The following is a 26,436-nucleotide window of genomic DNA, read 5'->3' on the forward strand; positions in this document are numbered from 1 at the left end:
CTAAAGGGGCATACTTTTTGGGATTAAAAACCTTGATCACAGCACACTTATTTGCACATGCGCGCATGCTGGGATTTATTTATCCTTTCCAACGGATGGCACGCATGTGGATTAATTAAACGATTTAAATTCGCGTCCCTCAGCGAACGACAAAGGTAAACATTATTAAAGCCAGTCCTTTATGCTCCTCGACGAATCTTCGGCTTTAAGTTATTCTTTCTATCGCGGTTCGATTTTGTGCGGAGATCCTACGACCGCTTTTAGCATAATTAAAGCATGAGCTGAGGCAAATTTTATTGCCCACCGGTGGCGGAAATTTGACGGCCTCGACAATCGCCTTCGAGAGAGCTTCAGGCCGTCAGGTCGAGCGCCATCCCACACGAGCATAAGAGGACAGCATAGCCAAAAAAGAAGAGACAAAAAAGATTGCGAGAGGGAAGAAGGGGTTCCGTTCCATGAAACGGATGGCCCCACGGTATGGGGAGGGGGGGGGGGGGATGCTGTAATTTTTCTCTTTTTTTCCTTTTTTGTTGTTGGCAATACAGTTTTGTACACACGATACCGATGCGATGAGTTGTTTTTTTAACCTTCTTTTTTGTCGTCCCCACGTCTCTTTTCCCTCCCCGCAGTTCGCGTCAGTAAACGGGTGGACGGTGCACTTCGAAACCTCGCCGCTGGTCGTCACCGAAAAGTGGCCGAATCGTGCCCAGGCAGTCCCATTCGCGGTCAGACATTCGCACCGTTTGGAAGTGCAAGAAGCAGCAGCAGAGGCTAAGCTGAAGTCGAGCATCGAGTACCACTGAGTTCCACGGTTCGTCATAAGACGTTCTTTCAATCGAGTGCTTCATTCTCTCCCGGGGGTGTTTCCGGTTTCCAGCGGGAGCAGCGAGTCGAGGCAGCACGTGATCTGAGGAAAAATAAGCGACTATTCGCAAGGCAGTTCCCAGCGACGATTATGGGATTCGTGCTCATATCCGGCAGGTGTGTGAAAAGTGTAAAGTCTTGGTGAAAAATATAAAACAACACAATCCTAAAGCTGCTCCACAAATCTTGCAAGGTTTGGTAGGAAAAGTGACACTTTGGGGGCGAAAGTTTGTGACAGAAGTGAACACGTGTTCGGTAACACCCTAGCAACCGTTGGGAGAAAAGGAAGATCTCTCAGCCTTCTGCGGTAGCAACCGAAGTGAAGCAAGCACAGAAAGCATGGTAATTTCAAAAATATGCTGCATTGGCGCCGGCTACGTCGGAGGGCCCACGTGCAGCGTAATGGCCCTCAAGTGTCCGGACATTAAGATAACAGTCGTCGATCGCAGCACCGAGCGGATAGCCCAGTGGAACTCGGCTAAACTGCCAATCTATGAGGTAAGTGTTCAAAGGGTTAGCGTTTGTGTTTAAGGATAAGAAGAGGCTTCATTTGATCTACTCCTTGTATCGACGGTGCTTAAAAAGTAACTTTAAAGAATGCCAGTTTATTTAAAAATAGCCCAACACAGTGTAGTGACTTGTAAGATTTTTAAATCCAACATGCCAATATACCGATGCCTTAACAGCGGTTCCTAGTGTGACGCGCTTACGGAACACAACAGAAAAATAAAACCCCCAACGACGACGCATGTGTGACTTAAGTATGTCGGTTAAGGTCTTCCTCGCTAGCACATCTGATGTAACCTCAGAAGCACGTTTGTCGCGACTTGCCGTTATTTTTCGAACCGGGCCTTCTTCTCACCATCTTTTGTGTTTCGCGGCGGTCCAGCTGTAAAAACAATACAAGCTGGCAGCGGGAGAGAAAAAAAAGTTCAAATCGGCAAGAAGATGAACCCTCCTTTTCGGGTTGGACTGTCGGCGTGGCCGCCGCAGAACCGGTTTGAGATAACCAGGACCGGAGAAGGCCATCGATGGCTCCGGTTTGCAATGAATAAGTTAAACCTTCCAATGTCGCGTTGGCCGTGGTTTGATAGTGGAGATGAATGCAGAAAATGTGTGTAGGCTGAGGTCGAACCGTAGTTTATGAATTTCTGCCAAAAATCCGCTCCAAAAATGCGTCGAAGTAATATACATTGTTTCAATTTCCTAATCCTTCAATCAATTTGATAGTCTTAGAAAGTTTTTCGCTGCTCGCCCTTAAATTATGTTTTATCGAATTGGGTTTTATTTTTGTCAACAGAAGTTCATTGCTTTCCTGTTACGGAAGCAGTTATCTTACAGACCACTTGCGTGGTAAGATTATCAATTGAACAGTAGCGGCCTTATCTAGATTGGCGCTTGAGCCACCTAGATTTCCTGGGAATGGAATGAAAAATAAACGAAAATAACTCTAGGTTTTCTTGACATGTTCAATTGCATTAGATTTATTTGATTTGTTGTAGTGATTGTTTTTCCCGATCCATTCCACTCGAAAGCCACTTCAGTGGAATGTCCTCCTCACATGCCCTAGCACTTAATATTTTCGTTTATCTCGCCGTCTCAGTCAACATAACTTGGGTGCATATTGCATCCCTGGAACTTCAGTAGATGTTTTAGAACAAGAGGCACGATGCTGTGTTTTTTTTTCCGTGACGTACGTTTTCTTATCCGGGATAGGAAAAGGCCGGCCTAAAGTCATGAGCAAGTAGCGTCGCCAAAATGTATGAAGCAAATGGTCCATGGGCTGCGCGTTTACGAGACGGCCTTTATCTCGATTCAGAAGCAAATAGGCTGGAAATACGTGTTAGGCGGCGGCGGATACGATCTTATCGCTTCCGGATGAAAGCCTCGTGATGTTTTTTCTCTGTGGCGTGTCACAAAAGCAAAGGAAATAACATGGGCTCGGTTGAATATAATTTTGGAAATGGATAATGATCCTTATGATAGGAAAGGATGTTTATCCGGGGATGTTTTTAAGTAACATCTTTGGTGATCCGGGATTTTTTTTTAAATTTTTTTGGTTGAATTCTTGGTTTTCCTTTTCGCTTACGACCAGGCAATTCTACAAACCAGACTTAATCTTTCTTCTAGGAATTCATCCGATACAAAGCGGGAGTTAGGCCTGGGTTATGATGGCGCCATCTCGGTGGTACGTCTGCGAACCGCGAGCGGTTTCGTCCCTCGTACGCTTTAGACAGTAAACTCAGATCAACGAGCATTTTTCGGTTTGCTAATTTACGTTTAATGTCACATATTTATGACCGCTTGCTTTTGCAGAACCTTTCCCTTGCAGCAATTAAGCTTGTTCTTCGTCGAACAAGGCATGGTTTCCCTAAAAGGACAACGCACACTTGATGCTTCCAGAATGTTGATTCGCAACCTACTTTCTCATTCGGCGCTTCATCTTATCCTTCGGTTCTTATCGTTTCCTCCTTTTCCACTCCCATGTTGGCGACGTGTGTGCATGCACACCAGAGAATGCATCCCCCCGGTACGATTCGGGAACGTAATGGACGACAAATGTGTGTTCCAGTTCTCCGACCTCAGGCGATGGTCAGCATAATTTGTGTGCATCGTAGCACAGAAACACACACAGGCGAAAAAATAGTTTTCGTGTCGGAGTCGAGCCATGACCACGTGGCAGGCTTATGTTGTTTTCGTTTGAATTAAATTCCAAAACCGGGGCCGATGCTATTTGCGCGAGCGCGGCATTTTCGTTTGAAGTGCTGGATGTTGTAGGATTTGTAATTAAAATTAAGAGATAAATCAAACATGCACCGCCAACGTACGCACGCGTATGCGATGTTTAAATTTAAGATCCGCCCTGCGGCTACGTGACCGTTATAGTTTCGTGTCCATTGCGACAACCGTATGGGGAATCGTGGAGTGAGCTAATTTTAGCACCAAACAGGGGACCCGTTTTCAATGGGCTGGTTTTTGACTGTTATCTTCCATACGCCGAAAAATGCATCCCCCGAGGGCATCTGGGTATCTGGCCGTGGCGGGAATGGAACGGCAATGGTCTATGTGCAAAGGTGGGTGAACACTAACCAAAGTTTGTACTTGCCGTAAAGAAGTGGCTCAAGTTGAAACCCTCAAAAATCTAACAACCTTGAGTCTGTAGTGTACATAACAATATCGCAATAAGTAGGCTAAGTAAAATATTATAAATCAACGCAAGCTGTGCATCAGTATAGAAAGTGGAAAACGCCAGCTTGCAAGGAAGCGCAATCTTGGCTTACAACTAGGAAGTATTTCAATAAATATAGAACCTGCTATAAGCCTTATGGGGTGAAAAGGGTAAAATGTCTTCATACTATCACCTTTTGCTTTTTAATCGCCATCGTTTAAGTGCCAAACGTTGGACAAATCATCTACATAAATCGTCAGCTTCACCGGACGTCTGGCTGTCTTGGTCGAAAGGGGAAAAATCCGAACGCAAATCTTTGCTCATTTCGTTAGCTAGCGGATGTTACCTCACCATCGTCGCGGGTTAAAATTAGTTCGATCCAAATTTGCATCCCTTGCGATTGGGGGGCTTTAAAACTTTTCCATTTTCGAGCGACGATCATGCAGATTACTCGATTATCTCGCCCTTGGCTGGCTGATCGCCCTCTCACGGAATGAGCTGCAAAGTGTGTCAAATGGAGCTATGGAGACGGTGATGAAACTCTGACCACTACGTGCTGGAGAGTTTAGCATGGGACGTAAAACCGATTTGTTGATAATGGACAAATAAAACATGGGAAAAGAGAATATGATAAATATCAGCAAATCAAACAATCAGAATCATGAGCACAAGGGAAAAACCACTTTCCAGGGGTTTCTACAAATTAAGTGGAAAAACAAACTTGAAAACATGCAAACAATGCTATTAACTTTCGACACCTCTTTGTTGGAATAGGGATGCTTCGTACAATTTGGGACAGAAATTGATTTCAATTTCAAGTTACAATTGTATAATTGATTAATGAGAAGGTAACTTGTTGGTGATATATTTTTTTATGTTTTAGAAATGCATGGATGCGCTTATTTCCCGACCACCCAACATTTTACTCCACGCTCACATTCCAGAATCCAACGGAGCGTCTGGCCAATGTTGATCTTTCCCCTTTCAAAGATCGTAAAGATCGACGAGTTTGGCGAGCTGAGGGTGCAATAAAACTGAATTCTTTTCTCATTCCAAATTCGTTTGCTTCTCGCTAAAAATACCCACAAGAAAGAAGATTCACAGTTACAGCTGGAATTACCGAACGTGACGAATAATAAGTACGCCGGCGAGCACCACTTACAGTTCGTGGTTCCCGGAGTTGAACATAAAAGAAAAAAAGCTTATAAACCTGATCGAGATTATACGATCTTCGGAGGTTCGATGTCGACGCGGGTGTGTGAGAATGGTGACGATGGAGCATATTCCCCGGACGAATGCTAATCGTGTGTCTCACAGTCACATTTCGCATGCCACGCAGGGCCACGTCACACGTTAAAGTTACGTACAAAGCCATGCCACCATGCTAGGCATCTTAGGCGCTTCTTCTTCTAGCGTCATCGTCGATCACTTTGGAAGAATCGCGCCTGAATCTCATACCCGGCGGATGATTCATTGCGATCGGAGATGACGGAGATTGGGTGGCATTTTTACTGCTTCCCTTCCTTTGCTCTCCAAGCAGGTTAACATTTATTGATTAATTATCGTAGTACCTAAGGTTCAAATCCTTGGTGCATAGTTATGTTCCCGTGATCGGATGCAGTCGTAACCTTGTAAACTTCCCTTCACCTTAGAAGAAAATGGAAACGGAAACTTCTACATAACATGATGAGAAGGTTAAAATTAAAGTATTAGATCCATCAACATCCACAAGAGTTAAGACAGATTTGAAGAATTCACGAAAATTGTTTGCAAAAATACCTTATTCATTTGAATTAAATTTTAATATTTATTTTAAAACATAGTCAGTAATATGGTGAACAGATTTCCCTCCTAACGGTTTCTCTTCTCTCTTCCATCTTCCCTCTTCCCTCCCCCGCCTGGACAGCCCGGACTGGACGAGGTAGTCCGACAGTGCCGCAACCGGAATCTCTTCTTTTCCACCGACATTGAGACCGCGATCCAGGAGGCGGAGCTCATCTTCATCTCGGTAAATACGCCAACGAAAACCTACGGCAATGGGCGTGGGCGAGCGGCGGACCTCAAGTTCGTGGAAGGATGCGCCCGGATGATCGCCGAGATGTCGCAAAACAGCAAGATCGTGGTGGAGAAGAGTACGGTGCCGGTGCGGGCCGCCGAGAGCATCATGCATATCCTGAAGGCGAACCACAAACCGGGCGTAAAGTATGACATCCTGTCGAACCCGGAGTTCCTGGCGGAGGGTACGGCCGTGGAGGATCTGCTCAAGCCGGACCGGGTGCTGATCGGTGGTGAGCAGACGCCCGAAGGTCAGGCGGCGATCGAGAAGCTGTGCTGGGTGTACGAACACTGGATCCCGAAGTGCAACATCATCACGACCAACACGTGGAGCTCGGAACTGTCGAAGCTGGCGGCGAATGCGTTCCTCGCCCAGCGCATCTCGTCGATCAACTCGCTGTCGGCGGTGTGCGAAGCGACCGGGGCGGACGTGTCGGAGGTGGCCCGGGCGGTCGGGCTTGATTCGCGCATCGGCCCCAAGTTCCTGCAGGCGTCGGTCGGCTTCGGGGGCAGTTGCTTCCAGAAGGACATCCTCAACCTGGTGTACATCTGCGAGGGGCTCAATCTGCCGGAGGTGGCCGCCTACTGGCAGCAGGTGATCGACATGAACGACTACCAGAAGACGCGCTTCTCGCAGAAGATCATCGAGTGTCTGTTCAACACCGTCACCGATAAGCGCATCTCGATCCTTGGCTTCGCATTTAAGAAGAACACGGGAGACACACGCGAAACGCCCGCGATCGCCGTCTGCAAGACGCTGCTGGACGAGGGCGCCCAGCTCAACATCTACGACCCGAAGGTGGAACCGGAGCAGATCATGGCCGATCTGACGCACCCGAAGGTGACCGACAGCCCGGAGTACGTGAAGCGTGCCGTGCAGATCTTCGCCGACCCGTACGATGCCGTCCGGGGAACGCACGCCCTCGTCGTCTGCACCGAATGGGATGAGTTTGTCGTATGTCATCGCCGACGTCACCAACGTTTCCAAGCGCCCTGTTCCGTCTCCTCGTCCTGTTCCTCGTCCTGCTCCTCGTCCTCGTCCGATGGCGATGGCCAGCAGGAGGACTCGCCCGAACAGCGCGGAACTAATCGGGGGCTCTCCCCCTTTGTTGTCCCTTTTGTTGTCTTCCCACAGAGTCTCGACTACGAGCGCATCTACGCCTCGATGATGAAGCCAGCGTACATCTTCGACGGGCGCAAGATTCTACCCCACGAGCGCCTCCAGCAGATCGGTTTCCACGTGCAAACGATCGGCAAGCGATTGCTGGGGGCCGCCGCCCAGTCGCGCTCCACCGTCCCGCCCTCCCATCCCATCCCGAACGGACACTGCGCACCGCTAGCCAACGGGGCCGGTGCGCAAGCCTAGTAGCTCTGCTGCCTCGTAGATAGTACCGCTAGTGACATCGCTTCGCCAGTAGACTATGGGGAGGAGGAGGAGGGGGAGGACGGTGGTGCAACTGCATTTAATTTCCGCCGTGACCTACAGCACCACAGCCGCAAAAACAGCAAGGATGACGATGACGACGACTCACGTGACCGCTACCGGTTGCCACTCGATGGAATTGGCCAGCGGTTGTACAATGATGCGGCCGGCTGGTGGCAGTGCTTCGTCCGGATGGATTGTACCGGGACGCTCAAACCATCGGACGAAACCGATGGACGCACGAGAACGCAAACACATCCGGTGGCCGGTCAGCAGCGACGACGCTCGGTTGAAATCTATCGTGCCCGCCATGTCGGTGGCAACTATGCGCAGCCAAATTCATCCTCATCACCGACACCACCGGCACCACCGCCACCACCGGCACCACCGCCAACGCCGCACCGGTTGCAGATCGGATGTCGGATCGTGCGCACCGTACGCAACAGTGTGCTGAGTGACGCCATCCTCGGTGGAACGCCAACCATCGAGAGCATCCTGCATCTGAGCCCGCGTCGTGTGGCCAGCCCCGCGGGAGGTGACTCGAGCACGGAGCTAACGTCCGGTGACGACAATATTACGATACCTCCGGAAGATAGAAAGTATTACTACTGATGCGCGGATGCGCCGAACGGCACGCTTAACGCTCGCTATAAACTCATGTGCATGTACTCTCATTTCTACGAAGCTGCTTCCTCCTCTTCTCCTCGACTTTTATGCGCTCCTTTATCTCTATCTCCCCATGGGACAAATGTCGATCAAGCGTTGTCCACATCACTACACACGGGCATAACAGCGAATCGAATCTTCTATGCTCAAACCCACCCTTTCCTTCTCTATATCTGCTACCCTCTGCAACGACCATCCTTCCTCATTCTCGTCCACTTTCCCCATAATTAGAGTTAGTGTAAACCACACCGTCGGCAATAGGACCGATAGTATTCACGACATCATCACATGTTCTGTTCGGTCGGTGTAAAGAAAAGATGGGACATTATTAGTATTTTGTACGATAAGAGCGCACGCCACAGCCAGCCGATGGACTTAGATAGGGCCCTAGGGGGTGGACGGAGGTGGACCCTACCGAAGGCAACTGTAACATTTAGCTTGGAAGTACCACGAAATATAGTCTTTACTTTCAATGGGTAGCCCCGCAAAGGAGACCGGTACAAAACGGGTTCCTCGAGCGTTGATTGTTCCACTCTTTTTTTAATAATGATTATAAAGTAAATAAAAGTAAGAATGCATATCGTTGCACGTGCTGGGAACGGAACAAATGGCGGCATACAACGTGTGGCGCATGCAGTGCGATAAGAAGCCGCACTCCGATTAGCTGTAAGATGAAATTACGACACCGAAAAGCGAACAAAATATCTCTTATACGAAACATAAATGAAAAAAAAACAACCTTAAATAAATGACTCAACATTAGACCACGCGAATGCCACACCCCCTGGGCACGAGAAGCGGAGGGTTTGGATGTGCGGATAACATTTTCTGTGGTTCGAGTAGGAAATAAGCAGCAAAGATTTCTATCGTTCGATGGAAATCGCGAAGGAAAACAAAAATAAACAAGCAAGAGTGGGATGCTTTTGGAGGTTTTTTTTCCCTTGGCTAATGGGTTCTTCGAGTAAGGATCATTTAATTTTCGGTATCATTGCACGACGCGCATTATTTGTTTGTGTGTCGCACCAGTTTAGTATTACAACATTGATATTTTTTAGTTTTTTCAATTATGAATAAATATGTGTATCTTTTTATACTCTACTCAATTTGTATAGACCCAGTTAACTCCAGTTATCCTGAATAAGATTAACGGAAATGTTTAAAATCGCCTCATTTCTCACGCTCAGTTTCATTTTATCTCACCCTCACTGCTCACTGATCTCACGTGCTCTCACTTACTGTCAACCTGACTAGTGGTGGGGAAACTCGAATCTTTCCATTCAAATCCGAATCCCAATCCGTCATATCATGCGTGCTTACCAAACTTATATCATTTGGTAAAAGAGTAAATGAGGCCCCGGGCTAGATTCTCCTCTTCCTACTGGTTCACATTAAGCGCCTGAAGCTATGCAAAGCGCGACGCATGCATACTTTTCAAATATTTGATCGCTAACGGTTCGCTTAAAAGAACATAACGGTTCAAACTAATCACGCAGTGGAGGTTGAATGCGGGTTAATATACTTTTACATGTTAAGTTACTGTAAGTTACTAGTAACTAAACTATACCACACATGATGGACAGCATGAAACAATGAGTTTAGCCGAAGAAATGATTTGGAAACGGCGGCGCGCCCGCAGCGAGCGAAGCGAGCGGACTGCGCTAGGTCTACTGAAAAAGAGAGTTTGTTATAGTTTTGAGAAATAAGGGGGGCCCGTGGGCCCCCCTCATACCGCACCCCCTAGGTTGATTGCGTAGCAGAAATTAACGGTACACGCTACGATTCAAATACTCGTAGGTTGAATTTAACGAATTAATGTATCACCAATTGCATACATTCAGTTTAAACATCCACAAGAGGTGTAGCCACGATCGAAAACATGGCGGCCGGGGCCTCATTTACTCTTTTACCATCATTTGTTAAAGTAACAATTAGACAAACAATGGTTGAATTGATCCAAAGGCTAAATCGATTTTGTGAATAGTCCCCAGGACCATCCCAGGATCCTGTTATCGTAACCCGCTCCCAGGGGGAGCTGTTTCATTTCAGCTCCCATCAGAGATGGGATTCGAATCTTTGGAATCCGTCAAGGGATCGAATCATCAGGTCTTCCAAATCCCTATTTTGATAACACTACAAAACAGTGTTGTTTGTTGTTCGTTCCCGGTTTGCCGGATTGTTGTGCAATATATGGGTAAAAGAATCGAGTGGTTAGTATCGAAAGAACTATGTTAAAAGTTCTCCACATCGTACCGTCGTGGATCGGTGGAATCAGAGTCAATGGAGGTTTAACCGGGCAACACAAACGGTGTACGCTTCTATGGTCACCCATACGCACCATACACACTCGAACGAAGCCACGAATTTCGCCACCGCCAAAAATCCGACCGTCTCAGACGGACCAGAGTAAAGGTGTCACTCCGTTCGGATGGGGATTGCTAGTGAGTATCACGATTGGTGGCCAATGGGATTTGGGGCTCGTTACATTTCATTGAAGTTTCGTTTCCTTCCATATCCAGCTCATCCCAGCGACCACGTTCGGTCTCGGCTGTTGGCAGGTGTATCGAAAGCAATGGAAGGAAGACCTCATCCGGGAGCTGGAACGTAAAATCCACATGGACCCGGTGCCCATCCCAGAGAAGTGAGAATCATTGGGGGGCTATTTAAAAATCGTCACTGATGGCACGTTGCTCCCCTCTTTTTAAGCCTTTCCGAACTAAATGCCATGGAGTACGAAACGGTCAAGGTACGCGGGGAGTTTCTGCACGATCAGGAGCTGCATTTGGGCCCGAGGGCTTGTATAGTACACGGCGATAGCCATACGACCGGAGGACTCTTTTCACAGCGGGAAGCCTCCATCGGTTTTCTGGTGATAACACCGTTTAAGCTGGAGGGACGGGAGTAAGTTATCTAAGGAACATGAGAACGATCCAGGTAGTGTATTTAAAACTGTTAATTTTTGTTTAATTTTTCTCGTAGTGATAAAATTCTCGTCAATCGTGGTTGGGTTCCGAAACGGTTGCTCGATCCGGCCACACGTCCGGAAGGCCAGGTCAAAGGGACGGTAGAGCTGGAGGGTGTAGTAAGGGTGCAGGAAAATCGTCCTCAGTTCACCCCGCAGCAACGAGGAGCCATCTTCATGTACCGGGATGTGGACAAGATGGCCAGCCTGTGTGGCACCGAGCCGTACTACATCGACGCAAAAGCGTCCTCGACCGTGCCAATGGGACCGGTTGGTGGACAGACTCGTGTCACGCTGCGCAACGAACACCTGTCGTACATCGTCACGTGGTTCAGCTTGTCCGGGTTTACCACGTGGCTTTGGTTTCGCCAGGTTGTGCGTGGCAAATCGTTCTGATTTAGGCCAGTGAAAATCAACACCCAACTTGTAAGTTCTGATTGTTTTACGTTGTCTGATAATAAAATAGATACTATATGATATTATTCAATTGAAATTGCAGGGTTCTTCAACTGGACTTGTGTTTGATTTAAAGGTTTCGGATGGGGGAAATATAAGGCGAAACCCTGTTACACTTATTTATCCTTTTGCTTCTTTCTTGTGTCCATTGTATTTTTTATTTTTTAATATGCAACATGTTTATTGCATTAGTCCTTAACGCCTCGGGGGTAATTAATTCCTTCCTTAACTGTCGCTCACACGATAAAACATCCGTCTAACATGCGCCCACCAATCCGATGTCCAATCATTCCCTTGTACGGTTTATTTTGCTCGATAATATTTCGTCGTCCCAAGAACGACGGCACAGCAAATGGATGTTACGTTACTGGATTTAAATTTACTTTTCTGTTCGTCCACCGCACTTATACTAATTACAACGCTAGGATAGCTGTGAACTTAATTAGCATTTTAACTTACTAGTTATCCTTCCCGCTTGACTCTCTATAGGCGCAGTCTAAATAAATGAAAATTACAAAGTTTTCACTTTATTGTACAACTGTATCAATCTTGGGTGTCTGTATGCATGTGCTGATTAAAAGAAAAATTGTATCAGTGGCAGCATTGTTCCAAGGAATTTAAAACAGAACGATCCTACTTTTTTATTCTCCCAATAATGCTGCACCACAACAAACAGAAGATAGTTTTTAGCTTCGTTTCAGATCCACCTTTAATTTAAACCGGTACTAGCGCTCCTAAACTCGTTTCAATCTAGAACACAAACAGTGGCGATCTTATATTTGGTTTTTACTCGTTACCCTTCCTCCTCCGTCTGGGTTCGGCCTAAAGCTCTAAAATGTTGTAAGAACGTGTCCTTCGGGTTCTTTCTGTAAATGAAATAGGAAGCCGGGCATGTCGTTCCATGTGTTTCGTCAGTTGTATGCACGAATTGCTTACTTAGCTTGATATCGAAATTGTCTCTTATAAACTGAACAATGTAGGTACCTATTTACATTACAATACACACACTTTTTTTCTTGCCCTTCAATCATGGCGCTTTCAATGTAGGTCGTCGTCGGTCGGCCCCCGCAGTCCACACAAACTTAACATATAAAAAAATCAACTAAATTCGATTCATTCAAGAAAAAATCAACTTTCACTAAACGTGTGTGTGCTTGGTTTTTCGATTGATACTTTTATTGACTTTTGCACAATGATGTTTTATTTTGTTTTTCAGACCATTCAAGTTTTATATAAAACATGCCCTAACTGCTGGTTGCTTTTATTATTACGGCTTTTGTCTTGTTAAAAATAAAATAGTGGCGTTTTAACCATCTATTATTCAAATAATAAGTTTAAGTTCTTCGGGTACTCTTCACAACACAAACATAAGAAAAACAAAGGTCCGCACTGCCATGTAATATGAGCTCAAAGTGGGTTACTAGATGATATGAGCCTTTTCCTATCCCTTTCAGCGAAAACAGATGCAAATTCAGTATATGTTGTGTGCATGCAAGTGTGTGTGTGTGATTGGACTATGTGCCCTTACCATCCTATCCCATGTTTATGCTTCTATTCCAAAATAGGAGTCAGCAAAAAACAAAACTTGAATACAAATTTAGGGAAAAGAACGCTATGTGTAAAATCTAAATTGTGTATGCGGAGGTTGGTTTTTTAAAAACTGCAACACTTGTTACCAATCTACAGAAAAAAAACCTTATCGATCTATCATCTCACTTCCGCTTTCTTCATACATTCCTAACTGCTTGCCTAAAAACTAGATATTTTAATTAACTTCTTTCTGTTTCCTTTTCCGTTCTCTTCCACATCCGCACACACACACGCTTACACACATGATCATCATCTCTTATTAAAGCTAATAATTTGTTGGTTTATATAGTTGGTTGTGTGTGTGTGCGTGCGCGTGTGTGTGTCAGCAGTACATTGTCAGGGGGATTCGTCAAACAAAAGTAGGCTCTGACATTACATCGTTGTCTTCTCATGATAAACCAAACGTTGGAGGTTAGTGTGTATTTCTAGTGAAGTAATAGTTACAAACTTTGCTCGCCCCCTTCCCGAGTTAATTAGAATATACTAAAATAAACCTATCTTATGCGCCAATCTCTTTAGCTTCCATGTTTGTTTCTTTTTTTTTTGTCGTTTTCCGCTCCGTTACTGAATCTACGATTAATCCCATTGTGTGTTTCGAGTTTTAACTGCGGAGCGATACGATAAAAATACATCAACACACACACGACGTTCACAATCGGCCACTGCCGAAACGCGCACACAAAATGGTTGTAAAATTAAATAATTCCCTTTTTAGACCGGCAATTCATTGGCTCACTACGAAAACGATCTGAACCGATCCTGCGGGACTACCGGGGCCTCCTAAAAAGATCTACTTTTCTGTGTCAACAGCAGTCATGCACAGGTTTTTTGCTACGGGGGTCATGAATTCGAATGAGAACAGTTGACCGTTTTCGGAAACCCGAAATCATAAGTAAATCATTATTCAAAACACTTCTGTCCGTGTGTGTGTGTGTGTGTGTGTGTGTGTGTGTGTTTGATGTACGGGTATATCGTGTGCTTGGTGCGATAAGAATACCATCTCCTTTCCTCAATTTTGATAGGCGTTCATAAAGCCTAGTGTTCCTAGTTAGGCAAACGAACGAAACATATAAATGTATGCAAGTGTGTGTTCTCCTTCATGCCATTTTTTACATGCCCGAAGAATGTTTTGAGTCTGCAAACGTTCTCTTTTCTGTAACTCTATAACCTCTAGGATTTCTAAGTGTTATCTCTCTCCCTCCTCTCGCTCTACTTGCAACCAGTTATTCTTAAAAGTAGGAAAAATTTATGCCATATTTACAGATGCCTATATCTCTATTCGTCTTTCAGCTTCCTTTTACTTGTTTCCTGTGTATCTCTTGCCTCTCTGTGTTCTCCTTAAAAAAACATAAATCTTACATAAACGTTCCTATACACTGCGGCACATTTACCGTTTACCTAGACCCCCTCAATTTATACTGAAGTGCCTGGTGGTGGTAGTAGTCAGAAAATAGAAGGAAAGGACAAATCTTTCATGAATGGATATTTTTGGGAGCAAAACTGTTAAGCGTATTTCCTTCATTTTTTCTGCTCTCCGTGCGTCGCTTATCGGTAGATGTGATCTGCAGTTCGAGGGCGAGTTTCTGCATCTGAGAGTTGGTTTAATTACGTACCTAAAACCGGGGGTAAATGTTTTATACTTGTAGTTGGATATACTACTAACTTTGCTCAGTACTAACTTACCTGCTGTTGCTTGATAACAATTTGTGGTTGAATCAGTTCGTCAAAGTTGAACATCTGATCCTCGGCCGATTCGGTCGAGGTAACGTTTGTTGCCGAAGCCGCTGCCGTCGATGAGCTCGTGGTGATCGTCGTACCGTTCGGGCTGCCGGAGTACGTGGTCACTACAACCGTCGAGCCGTCGGCACCATTGGTCGTCGTGACCACCGTGTGACCGCTGCCGCTACCGTCAGAGCCATCGTCCACACCGGTTGGCCCGTTTTCGTCATCGTGTTGCTGGTGATGGTCCTTGTCCGTGTGCTCATCATGTTCCTTCTGCTGCAGAATGATCTGACCCCCTTCAGTTAGAATGGCGTTGTGGTGTTGCTGCTGATGTTCGACCGACCCATCCACTATATGTTGCTGATGGTGATGGTGCTCGTCCACTGACTCTCCTCCGGCCACTTCCGCCTGCTGTAGGTGTAGCTGCAATTGCTGCTCGCTACCCTCGGCCATCGAAACCGTCAAGTGACCCTCCTGGTCGACCTCGCCGGACGTGGTGAACGCGACCGACACCGGGATCTGCAGCCCATCTTCGGTCGTGATATGAGTGCCCTCGGCATTCAGCTCGCCCTCCTGCGGCTGCTGGATGACGATGTTACCGTCCGCGTTCAGCAGCGAGGCGTCGATCAACTGCTCTTGACCGTCCGCACCCTGCACCAAGATCATCTGATTCTGGCCGTCACCACTGATCATCTGGAGCGTTTCGCCCTCCCCCAAGCCCTCGCCGCCCTGCATCACCACGCCGACACTCTGAAGCAGTTGCTGGATGTGCTCGCTGTCGGTGCCTTGCACCAGAATCTGGTTGCCCTCCGCATCTGTCGTTAGGATGTGGTTGTCCAGCTGCAGCAGCTGGCCGTTCTCGTTGAGGATAAACTTGATCTGCTGCCCTTCGCCACCTTGCATGTCGTCCAGCTCCATCGGAACGTTCTCGGTGTTGGAATTTTGGCTGTTCTGTGACTGTTCACCGTCGTCGTCTAAACTTGGCATGCTGACCGGCATGTGCTGCTGTTGCTGGTGCTGTTCTTTCTCCTGCTGTTGTTGTTGTTCATCGCCCTGATCGAGCGTTGGCATGTCGATGCCAACTGATTGTTGCTCCTAAAAAAAAGAAAGAAATACATAAACACAATTACATTTTGCAACAACAATCCAAACAGTCCGCAACAATGGATGCCGACAGGTGACTAAGAAGGAAGTTCAAACTACGATTTACGTCCGTCATTCAGTTATTAGGTGACGGGAATATTCTGATTTGAATTTAATGTTCGATATGAAACCATTTTCATAAGATGATACTGGTTTGTCACAAACTCGAATGAGTAAGTAGCACGCACTGAAGAAATATCGTTGCGGTAAGGAAAATCAAAGCATCCAACAAGACTACGTTAACGCAAAGGAAAGCAAAGCCTACTGGGGTCCATACCTGCTGTTGCACAAAGGTTGTCGATCCGTCGTCCTGCTGAGGCAGCGTAATGTTGAACGTAATATTTCCGGTCGTGCCATCCTGGCTCGTGATAACCATACTGCCGCCCTCTGCCACCGATGCGTTGGTGGTCGTAACGGTTGTCCCGGACGGCTCCGATACCTTCGGATCGGAGTGCATCCGTTCAAAGATACTTTCCAGGTCACCGTCAGAAATGGTGTTATCGGACGTGTTTTGACCCTGGGTCGACGACGTGGCAGTGTTGGTGGAGGTGACCAGAATCTTACCGCTCAAACCTCCGCTGCCACTGTCGGTGGTCGCCCCGGTGAGGTTGCCACCACTACCGCTTCCTGCCGCCATCGACTTCCGACTGGAGGCGGGTGAGGTCGTGTTGTTGGTGGCAGCGAGTTGTTGCTGCTGCTGTTGCTGTTGTGTCAATCCGGTGGAAACGATGGCTGGTGCGCTAGTCACGCCAGTGCCGCCACCGGCGCCACCCTGTACGTGGGTTTTAATGTGCTGCGTGTACAGCTTTTCGCTCAGGAACGTGAGCGAGCAGGACTCGCAGGTGTGGAACTGTATTTTTGCGTTCATAGAATCACCCCCCACCATCGAGTCCCGGAGTGCCTCGTTAATCGATTCCTGCAGCAGTTTCTGTGTCGAGGAGTCCGCCATTTCTAGCTTCTGTTGTTGCTGTTGCTGCTGTTGTTGCTGCTGCTGGGTGGTCGTCTGCACTTGAATGACGTGCTGTTGTTGCTTGCTCGAACCATTCGCATCCTTCTTCATTTCGTGCTGCTCGAGATGGGCCATCAACAGCTCGCGCTTGTTGAACGTCACATTGCAGATGCCACACTTGAAGTAGTCGGGCTGATGTTGCTTGGCGTGCAGCGACGCCTGTTCGCGGGTTTCGAAGCGCTGCAAGCACACACGGCACTTGAACGGTTTCAGCTTGGTGCTGGTACCGCCGGCGGCACTTGCCCCGGCAACATGCTTCCGTACATGCTCGTTGTACTGTTGCTTATCGGTCGTCTTGAAGGTACACTGTTTGCATTGGATGAGTAACTGGGTAGTAGCGCCCACACCCTGCAGCTCCTGTGCCCCACCAGCGCCGGTGGTCACGACGATCGTTTTTTGCACCGGCGATCCCCCTTGTTGTTGCTGCTGCTGCGATGTTTGGCCGAACGGGTGCTCTTGCAGATTGTGCTGCTTGAGAAGGGCGATCGAGGAGAATACCATTTTGCATATCTTACACCGGAAGTTCGACGAGCTATTGACGGTAACGGGCGTAGTAGACCCCGCCGCAGTGGAGCCACTGACATTGGCGGTCGCATTTGTCTGAGCGGTACTGGCTGCCCGCGGCGGGCAGTTTTCATAATGTGGTTGGAACAGAGCCAGATCGGTCGTCTTGAACCCACATGGCATGCACTTGTACAGCTTGGAGGCCTTCCGCTGGACTACACCCCCGGCGTTCGTTGGTGCTGCCGTTACCGGCGTTGTGTTGCCTTGCGCGTTTATTGTAACCGATGCCGTGCCACCGTTATTCGTCGTAACAACGATGTGCTTCTGCTGAGTCTGCTGAGAGCCACTATTCGTTTGACCTCCGCCGCTTGCCTTCTCGAACATGCTCGTCAGTTGCGCCTCCACGTCGGCGCTTGTATTTAACTCCGATCCAGACTCTCCCTCGGACGCATTCAGGGCTACTTCGATCGATTGCTGCTGTTGACCGACCGTTTTTATGCTATACGTTACGCCACCGGTCGTACTGCCACTGCCAGCCGTGCTGACGTGCGAGAGTTTCTGCATCTTTGCTGGCGGTGATCCACCGACCTGCTCCGCATCCTCCGGGATGTTGTTCTTTTTGTGGATGAATCCGAGTAGCGTACTACGCAAAGTATCCATCTCCGATTCGAGCTTGTCGAGCTGGTTCAGTATCATGATGCAGCGTCGGCAGATAACGTCCTCCGTCGACAGCACGACCGAGTAGCTCGGGCCGATCACCTTCGCCAGCTTTGCCACGTACTCCGTCTGCGTGGTCGAGGTGGACGCTTCCGACATGATCGTCGGGTTGGCACCCGGATTATCGCCACAAATGTAGCACTTTTGCTGCCGTGCGAAGCTGTTCGTGCTGGTGGTGGTGATCGATACACTGGTCGGCTGGGCCAGCACTGGCTTCTTCTGCACGACGCGCTGCTGGCCGTGCATGATGCCGGTTACGCTGACGGTCCCACTCTGCAGAAGGCTGTTGATTTTTTTCACCGCGTTTAACTGCATGGTGGACTGTTGTTGCTGTTGCTGGGCCGTCGTGGTCGTGAATATCTGCCCGGGAGAAAGAACAATCAAAAGCACGATAAGCTTGTGTTTGGAAACATATTTTCGGAGGGAATTTCGTGGTACCGTTGGTGACGATTACAAAGTAGGTTCTCATATGGCACCATTTTAAAAAACACAGCCTACTTTCCCCAACCACACAGTAGTAACAAAAGTCAACCATTTCGAACTATATTAAGGTCGTGACAAGACTAGCGGGTAGATTTCATATCAGCAAAGAGCGAAGGCATTCATCCCATTCGTTGACTGTGATTCGTCACTGTGAAACATGTGATGTCAGCGAATCCAACAAAATCTAGAAACCGGTTTTGCAGTCACTTGGTTTTCGTTCTTTCGTTTGCCGTTTTTCTAAGCAGTGATTAGGAGTCAATAGGGGGGGTGAATGTTTCTGCGCCCTTTTGAACTTTGACGTGCTTCAACATGAGAGCGCGACCTCTTGAAGAGCACCAACTTTCTCAATTTTATTACAAGAACATCGTTTACATCGAACAATGGTTTACTTTTGCTTGTTTCATATCGTGTTCAAATAACAACGCTAGGTTATATTCATCGCAATGCAATGGTTTTAACCAAGCGGTCGATCGAAGTAATGCAATTGCTCTCAACCTACTTGAGCTGTTAACGAAAGCTATCGGCTGTTAGAAATGTGAGAAGGAACAATAATACACGATCATTCTTAGACGAAAAACGTATCGAAAGAAAATAACTAATCATATTTCGTTTACAGCTTTTATCGTTAAAGTAAATGAAAAAGTGTTCTTACCTTCCGGCCTTGCGGTAGTTGCTGTTGTATTATTTTCTTCTGCATGTTTGCAACTTGGTGTAATGGGGGTCTGTTGACGAAATATCCTTGTGTTTCTTTTCGCGCGCTTGGGTCGCTTTTTCTGCTGGCAACTAATTAATAGCAGATGAGGAAAGATGAGCCAAGGATGTTGCTGCTACCGTAAGTTCAGTCCAGTATATCTGCTGGTGTTGCACTCGCCGACGTCGACGCCGTCTGGATACTCCGGCTTCCACTGGTTTTGATCCGTAACCGTACGACTGGATTGATACAGCGACTTCTAGCGGCATCGATGAGAGGATGAAGATGAAAAGTGCGGCCAACAACGTTCGGCGATCCGACGGGGATGTTTTGTGTAGGTAGTTGAAGTCGATAGTAAGAGATCGTCTTCACCGGTAGAGTAAGGTCGAGAGTAGGAAAACAACGCGAACTTTAGGATGCTATTTGAAATGTTTCATTCATCATTTCAATTTTTGCTCCTTATTTACATAAAAATCTATTCACTCAGTAACGAATGAGCTTGGAATAGGACGTCGAATTATTTGCACTGGGTCACTTGCTGATAAACGGATTACACACGAGCTGAAAAAACACAGAGCGTCAAAACAATTGGATCAAAATTAGGTGTAAGTTTACTAAATACTAATTCCAAAGTATTTCATAGTAATGTTCTAAAGATAATTGAGATAGTTAAATTGATAAAAAAAACAACACAAACAAGGGACGCGCGTGGCTTCGGGTAAAACAGCTGCAGCCAATTTCTATCATATTCGATCGTATATCGAGTCGAAAACGTTTAAGTTCGCCAATACTAACGTTCCACTTGCGCGTTTTGAGTTATAAAATCATTCCTATTTGCAATGAATACTTGTTTTTTATATTCTTCTGTTAGCTTGCCGGTATAAACCTTTCCAGTTTCAAGAAGCTTGAGCAAATGGTAGCGCTCGGTACCAAAAAAAAAAACCAGATTCCTCACACTAACACATCTACACATTTTGTTGTCGTACACGAACTATTCCACAAACACATTCGTGGACTTCGCCCGGCGAAATTTGCCTTTTCGCCGCGCGGCGAGATTCTTCACTTTTCTTCCTTTTTTTGCTTTCAATTCTCCCGCTTTTTCCCTTCTTCCTCTCAACGGCGCCAAGCGTCCGGACCGCTTTTTGAGCGAATGCAATGTACGAGAACTATGCTTCCACAGGATACGCTTTCTTTTTTAATTGCACTTCTATCTGGATACGACGATCAAGTGGGCGTACTGGTCAGCGCCCACAAAGGGGCTTGGAATGTTTGTCTTCGCATACAAAGGAAAAACGAAATAAACGTCAAACGAATATGCTGCTCGGGGGGTCGCAAGATATAATTTTTCCACATCAGAGAAACGGTTTAGGCCGCTGGCTTAATCGACAATCGACGGATTGTCCAACGAGGGCCCCCAATCGTACCACTACACAGCTCTTGAGATGATGAAACTTGGCTGTACACACATGCACGCTGCCGGAGCAAACGAACTTGTCCGCCCTGCACGACGCTTTTTATCTGCTGCAAATTCTTAGCGGCTCTTTCCTGTTGCAGCATTTGCCGCCGGTTGGCCACTTAACCAATAATGCTGCAACGGACTACAATGCGCTTCGTGGAGAAGACTTCTGAACACTAAGAACCGCAGTAGGCACTGCAATGATGCGATACACCACGCAAAAGAAAGGGCAACTAACCCGCCGTGTGTGTGCGCGCCTGCCGAGCGACTGTCGGCAAGGATCCGCAAGATGCCGCCGACCACTTCCCGAGCAAATACCGCGGACGGTAACTGGATGTTCCGATGCGGTTCCTCAGGACCGCTAACCTTCGAGAAGATCGCTGACGCGTGATGCCGCGTCAATACGCTCCAAACGACAGAAGTCAAATTGTCAAAACTTCAACATTCGCTTGCCGCAGAGACACTTCAGAATCGATTTTTGAGTGCACAACATCAAAAATTCAACATGGCGCCCGAGACGCTTGTGAATCTCGCTTTGATAGACGTTTGGCACATTCGACGAACGGGCGAACTCTGCTGCCAGTGTTACCAACTGCAACGCGTGGAACGTTGATTTGTGGGAAAAACCAAGGTACGTAGAGTTTGTGACAAAAACTAAAGGTAAGGTCAACCTTACCTACTGCTCACAATCAGCTGCTTTGCGATCGCGCGGGTCACTTTCGGCTAGTGATGTGCCTAATGAATCTTTAGGTGAGATTCATTCGTATGAATCTTTCACCTGAGATTCATTCAGATTGATTCATGAATCTTTTGAGATTCAATTCTTCAAAAGTTGATGAATCTTACGGAACCATAATGAATCTTTATGACCCTCTCTCCACCCATTGTGTGGTCTTTACTGCTCTGTTCTTTCAACATTCATGAATCTTTGGGATTCATGAATCTCTCATAAAAAGACTCATAAATTTCTAAAATGATGTCAAGAATAATTCAGATTCATGAATCTCTAAAATGATGCCCAAAATAACTCAGATTCATGAATCTGAATCGGAATTGCACAACTCTACTTTCGGTGGTTGCTATGGTTTCGCAGAAAATAAACAATCCTGTCAATGGCGTTTGTTTTGCAGGTGCTTTGGCGATAAAACGGAATAAAACGTAGATTATCGGTGAATAAAGGATGCGGGCGATACCAAAATGGGTTGAGAAGATTCACGACTCCACCGAGAAAAGTGATGTTGCTAGGTAAGCACATTTGAAAACCTACTTGTGCCAGTAGTAACATTGCCGTCTGTTCATCGTTTTCAGCATTCACTCGATTTGCTACCATCCGGAAGGTCTGCAGCTGATTGTCGGTGCAGGTGATAAGGTACTCGTATATGATCCGATCGATGGCAACCTGATAAACTCGCTCAAGGGTCACAAGGACACCGTGTATTGTGTGGCGTACGCGAAGGATGGCAAAAAGTTTGCATCCGGAAGTGCCGATAAAACGGTTATCATATGGACCCAAAAGCTGGAAGGATTGCTGAAGTACTCGTAAGTAAGCGGAAAACATTTCTTTCGATCCCATGGTACAGATTCATTTTCATCCCACTCCAGGCATAACGATTCTATCCAATGTTTGGCGTTCAACCCAATCTCGCACCAGTTGGCCTCGTGTGCCGTATCGGATTTTTCTTTCTGGTCACCCGAGCAAAAGGCGGTGCAGAAGTACAAGTCCGTCGCCCGCATTAACGCGTGCGCCTGGACGAACGATGGGCAGTACATCGCGCTCGGGTTGGCAAATGGAACGATCTCGATACGCAACAAGGCCGGCGAGGAGAAGATTAAAATCGACCGCCCGGGCGGTGTGAACAGTCCGGTGTTCGGGTTGGCCTGGAACCCGCCGGCCACGTCGGGCTCGTCGGACATTCTGTGCGTGATCGACTGGAGCCAGATGCTGTCGTTCTACTCGCTCGGCGGTCAGATGATTGGGAAGGAACGAAACTTTGGATTCGATCCGCTCTGTCTCACGTTCTTCCCGAACGGCGAGTTTCTTATTGTGGCTGGCTGCAATAAAACCCTGCAATTGTTCACTCGAGATGGAATCCGCCTGGGAATGCTCGGCGAGCAGCACGATTCGTGGATATGGGCCTCGGCTGTGCATCCGGCGGGGAATTGTGTGGTACGCATTGTGCATGTATTGTTGGGTGCTATCTTTTACGAATGTTTTATTTCCCTTTTACAGGTTGTCGGCTGCCAAGACGGTACACTGGGATGTTACAACCTTGCTTTTAACACCGTCCACGCGCTCTACCGCGAGCGTTATGCCTTCCGAGAGAACATGTGCGACGTTATTATTCAGCACCTCGTGTCCGGCCAGAAGGTCCGCATCAAATGTCGCGATCTGGTGCACAAGATCGCTATCTATCGCAACCGGCTAGCGGTGCAGCTTCCGGAGCGAGTCGTCCTGTACGAACTTAGCTCGGCCGAAAACCAACCGATGCACTACAAGGTGAAGGAGAAGATTGCCAAAAAGTTTGACTGTAGCTTGCTGGTCGTGTGCGCCCAACATCTCGTTCTGTGTCAGGAGAAGAAGCTACAGAGTCTGGACTTTAACGGCACCATGCAGCGTGAGTGGATGATGGACAGCTTCATCCGGTACATAAAAGTTACGGGTGGTCCGGCCGGTCGTGAGGGCCTTCTGCTTGGACTGAAAAGTGGGCAAGTGTGGCGTATTTTCCTCGACAATTCACTGCCAATTTTGGTGACAACGGTCTTGTCATCGGTGCGCTGCCTCGATTTGAACGCTTCCCGTACGAAGCTGGCCGTGGTGGACGATGCCGGGAGGCTTGTGGTACGTGATCTTATCAACGATACGATGCTGTATCAGGATGCAAGCGTAAATTCGGTCGCCTGGAACACACACCTCGAGTCGATGCTGTGCTATTCGCACACGACCGGTGGGTTGAGCGTTCGTGTTGGATCCCTTCCTCCCCGAAGTCCTCAAACGATGCTGGGAGTTGTAGTTGGATTGTGTGGGGCAACCGCTTTTTGCCTCCGAGGAAACGTGATGAGCAACGTGCCACTTGCACTCGGTGCAACCATGTGGCAGTTTGTAGAAGCGGGACTTTTTGAGTAAGAAACATTTCTAATCCGGTGCCCAACATGAGTTGCTTGAAATGATAACCTTTTTCTCGATTGCAGGGACGCTTATCAGGTGGCATGTTTGGGTGTACCAATGTCTGACTGGGAAGGGCTTGCCCAAGCCGCTCTCGATGCGCTCAACTACCAGGTCGCCCGTGATGCTTATGTAAAGGTGCGAAATCTACCATGGCTGGAGCTGATCAGCGATTTGCGGGAGCGCCAAAAACGTGGTGATACGTCCAAAGAAGTCCTACTTGCCGATACGTATGCGTTTACGGGCAAGTTTAAGGAAGCTGCCCGTTTGTATCAGAAATCAGGCAACAACAGCAAAGCCTTGGCGATGTACAGCGATCTGCGTATGTTCGATCTGGCGCAGGAGTTCCTCAAGGAAGGTAGCGCCGCTGATCGCAAGGAGCTTATCCGACGTCGTGCAGAGTGGGCTTGTTCGGTGCATGAACCACGAGCTGCCGCTGAGCTGCTACTTTCCGCCGGGGAATCGGAGCGTGCGATTGAGATCGTGGCCGAGCAAGGTTGGGCGGACGTGCTGCTCGATATCGGCCGTCGGTTGGCAGCTTCCGAACGTACGCCTCTCGAACTAATCGCAGGCCATCTACGGCGCCTCAAAGCACTACCGTTAGCAGCAGAAATCTATCGTAAGCTTGGCGAGGAAGAACAGGTTGTTCAGCTGCATGTGGAAGCGCGCGACTGGCCGGAAGCGTTTCGTTTGGCGGAGCATTTACCGAAGGTGCTCCCATCAATACATTTCCAGCACGCCCACTGGCTGGCCGAGTCGGATCAGTTTATCTCAGCCCACGAGGCGTTCATACTCGCGGGAAAACCGCACGAAGCGACAAAACTGCTGCGAAACCTGGTGGAATGTGCCGTTTCGGAGGAACGATACCTTGACGCCGGGTACTACACGTGGTTGAGGGCGAAGCAAGCTTTGAAACTGCTCGCAGACGGGGCGAACATGGAGACGCACGATACGTCAGTTACAGAGTATCGATCACTGCTGAAGCTTTCCTCGATCTATTACGCGTACAATACGATCAACTCGTACCTGAAGGAACCGTTTACGAGCAGCCCGCCGTTGACACTGTTCAACACAAGCCGGTTTGTTGTCAATCAGATCAATGGGACAATCCCACCGAAAGGAATCAGTTTGTTGTAAGTAAAGGTGGTTTGAAACAGGCCATTTTAGAGTTTACCGGGATCTGTATCTTTTTCTTTTTCTAGTGCCGTTTACTACACCCTTTCCAAGCAAGCAAAGGTACTCGGCGCTAACAAGCTCCATCTGCAAGTCAACAACAAATTGCAATCGTTGAAGGTACCGACCGGTATCCAGGAACAGGTGGACATCAGCTACATCACAAGCCGTGCATGTCCGGGTGGTTTCAATGACCCGGAAGAGCTTCTGCCCATGTGCTACAAATGCTCCAACTATAGCCCACATCTGCACGGCAATCGATGTCCCAATTGCCAGCAGGAGTACGTCTTCTCGTACGTATCGTTCGAGATTCTCCCACTGGCAGAGTTTATGCCGGAGAATGGAATAACCGAACAGGATGCGGAGAGACTTCTGCTGGCCCCGCCTAAGAGTACTAACTATGGTCAACAGGATCAATTTATACAGGAGGTAATATACCCTTATAATAGCGTAAATGTTCCGCTTTTCATCTTATGTGTTTTGCGTTTCATTCCAGGATATAATCGATACATACCCATCGACGCTCGATCGCGAAGCACTGCGAGCGATCGATCCGCGGGAAGTTATCATCGTACGAGGACCAGCACCCCTAGCGACGCGCTATTACCGCAACCTTCTGCCCGAGCTACAGATTACCGTGTGCTCCGAATGCAACCAGGTATTTCACTCTGAGGACTTTGAACTACAGTTTTTGCAGAAGGGCCACTGTCCTTTCTGTCGCACTTCGGACGAGAGTCTTATGAACTAAGTGTGATCTCGTACACCAAGGAAACCATTCCGTCCAGTGTGGATATACGTTAGATTTAATCAAGTGCACTTATAATGTTAGATGTGCGTGAATCGTCGCACAAGCTTTATGGGTTTGAGTGAAACCCAACCTGTTTTCATCATTCCAGTTTTACATTTCACATAAAGAACGGTACAAAGATGTTTTAATTTAAAATATTTATTGATTGACTCACGCCTATATTCATAACTCATGCCTTACTGAAAGATTAGGTTTTATTCCGTCCGAAACCTTCAAGAAGCAAATTCCTCTGATGTTAAATAAAAATATTAGTATAATTTTCATAAGCCTTTGATTTTTTTTTATAATTTCTCATTATTCTCTCGTTAGAAGAATTACTTAAATGAATAAAAAATTGTTAAAAAACTAAAAAAAAACTGGAACTCGTTTCTGATTTGCATCATTC

General features: G+C 47.3%; 4 protein-coding genes across 6 annotated transcripts; 3 read left to right on the forward strand and 1 right to left on the reverse strand.

Annotated features, from left to right (window-relative positions):
* The first annotated feature begins 900 nt into the window (after positions 1–900).
* On the forward strand, positions 901–17,129 carry LOC131281952 (UDP-glucose 6-dehydrogenase). Of its 3 annotated transcripts, XM_058311329.1 has the most exons (4): positions 901–1,362; positions 5,940–7,043; positions 7,224–7,353; positions 16,427–17,129. In XM_058311329.1, the coding sequence occupies exons 1-4, from the start codon at positions 1,204–1,206 to the stop codon at positions 16,459–16,461; spliced, it is 1,428 nt and encodes a 475-aa protein (XP_058167312.1). In that variant the 5' UTR covers positions 901–1,203; the 3' UTR covers positions 16,462–17,129. The 3 variants fall into 3 exon arrangements, with proteins under 3 accessions (XP_058167312.1, XP_058167310.1, XP_058167309.1); XM_058311327.1 differs by lacking the exon at positions 16,427–17,129 and having other exon boundaries at positions 7,224–7,886; XM_058311326.1 differs by lacking the exon at positions 16,427–17,129 and having other exon boundaries at positions 5,940–7,886.
* LOC131281953 (SURF1-like protein) lies at positions 10,314–11,638 on the forward strand. The gene is made up of 4 exons (XM_058311330.1): positions 10,314–10,615; positions 10,694–10,815; positions 10,881–11,075; positions 11,154–11,638. Exons 1-4 carry the CDS (start codon positions 10,403–10,405, stop codon positions 11,530–11,532), a joined length of 909 nt encoding a protein of 302 aa, XP_058167313.1. The 5' UTR covers positions 10,314–10,402; the 3' UTR covers positions 11,533–11,638.
* On the reverse strand, positions 14,390–19,457 carry LOC131281951 (uncharacterized). The gene is made up of 4 exons (XM_058311325.1): positions 19,413–19,457; positions 16,325–18,637; positions 14,866–15,999; positions 14,390–14,795 (listed from the first exon to the last, which is right to left on the reverse strand). The coding sequence occupies exons 1-4, from the start codon at positions 19,455–19,457 to the stop codon at positions 14,784–14,786; spliced, it is 3,504 nt and encodes a 1,167-aa protein (XP_058167308.1). The 3' UTR covers positions 14,390–14,783.
* Positions 19,458–22,011: 2,554 nt separating this feature from the next.
* Positions 22,012–26,157, forward strand: LOC131285614 (intraflagellar transport protein 122 homolog). Its single transcript, XM_058314477.1, has 7 exons — positions 22,012–22,152; positions 22,216–22,446; positions 22,510–23,074; positions 23,138–24,027; positions 24,097–25,203; positions 25,273–25,693; positions 25,740–26,157. Exons 1-7 carry the CDS (start codon positions 22,088–22,090, stop codon positions 25,989–25,991), a joined length of 3,531 nt encoding a protein of 1,176 aa, XP_058170460.1. The 5' UTR covers positions 22,012–22,087; the 3' UTR covers positions 25,992–26,157.
* Positions 26,158–26,436: the final 279 nt, after the last annotated feature.

This window comes from Anopheles ziemanni, chromosome 2 (genome assembly GCF_943734765.1).
Source record: "Anopheles ziemanni chromosome 2, idAnoZiCoDA_A2_x.2, whole genome shotgun sequence".
Taxonomy (NCBI): Eukaryota; Metazoa; Arthropoda; class Insecta; order Diptera; family Culicidae; genus Anopheles; species Anopheles ziemanni.

What these genes read in the sequence shown, in the direction of transcription:
- LOC131281952 (XM_058311326.1), top strand. Translation starts at nt 1,204, where the DNA reads ATGGTAATTTCAAAAATATGCTGCATTGGCGCCGGCTACGTCGGAGGG. An exon ending in CTAAACTGCCAATCTATGAG is followed by an intron (nt 1,363 to 5,939) that starts GTAAGTGTTCAA and finishes CCGCCTGGACAG; the next exon opens with CCCGGACTGGACGAGGTAGT.
- LOC131281953 (XM_058311330.1), top strand. Translation starts at nt 10,403, where the DNA reads ATGTTAAAAGTTCTCCACATCGTACCGTCGTGGATCGGTGGAATCAGA. An exon ending in CGTTCGGATGGGGATTGCTA is followed by an intron (nt 10,616 to 10,693) that starts GTGAGTATCACG and finishes TTCCATATCCAG; the next exon opens with CTCATCCCAGCGACCACGTT. An exon ending in CCGGTGCCCATCCCAGAGAA is followed by an intron (nt 10,816 to 10,880) that starts GTGAGAATCATT and finishes CCTCTTTTTAAG; the next exon opens with CCTTTCCGAACTAAATGCCA.
- LOC131281951 (XM_058311325.1), bottom strand. Translation starts at nt 19,457, where the DNA reads ATGCAGAAGAAAATAATACAACAGCAACTACCGCAAGGCCGGAAG. An exon ending in AACTACCGCAAGGCCGGAAG is followed by an intron (nt 18,638 to 19,412) that starts GTAAGAACACTT and finishes TCTCCCGGGCAG; the next exon opens with ATATTCACGACCACGACGGC. An exon ending in CAACCTTTGTGCAACAGCAG is followed by an intron (nt 16,000 to 16,324) that starts GTATGGACCCCA and finishes TCTTTTTTTTAG; the next exon opens with GAGCAACAATCAGTTGGCAT.
- LOC131285614 (XM_058314477.1), top strand. Translation starts at nt 22,088, where the DNA reads ATGCGGGCGATACCAAAATGGGTTGAGAAGATTCACGACTCCACCGAG. An exon ending in GAAGGATTGCTGAAGTACTC is followed by an intron (nt 22,447 to 22,509) that starts GTAAGTAAGCGG and finishes ATCCCACTCCAG; the next exon opens with GCATAACGATTCTATCCAAT. An exon ending in TAATATACCCTTATAATAGC is followed by an intron (nt 25,694 to 25,739) that starts GTAAATGTTCCG and finishes GTTTCATTCCAG; the next exon opens with GATATAATCGATACATACCC.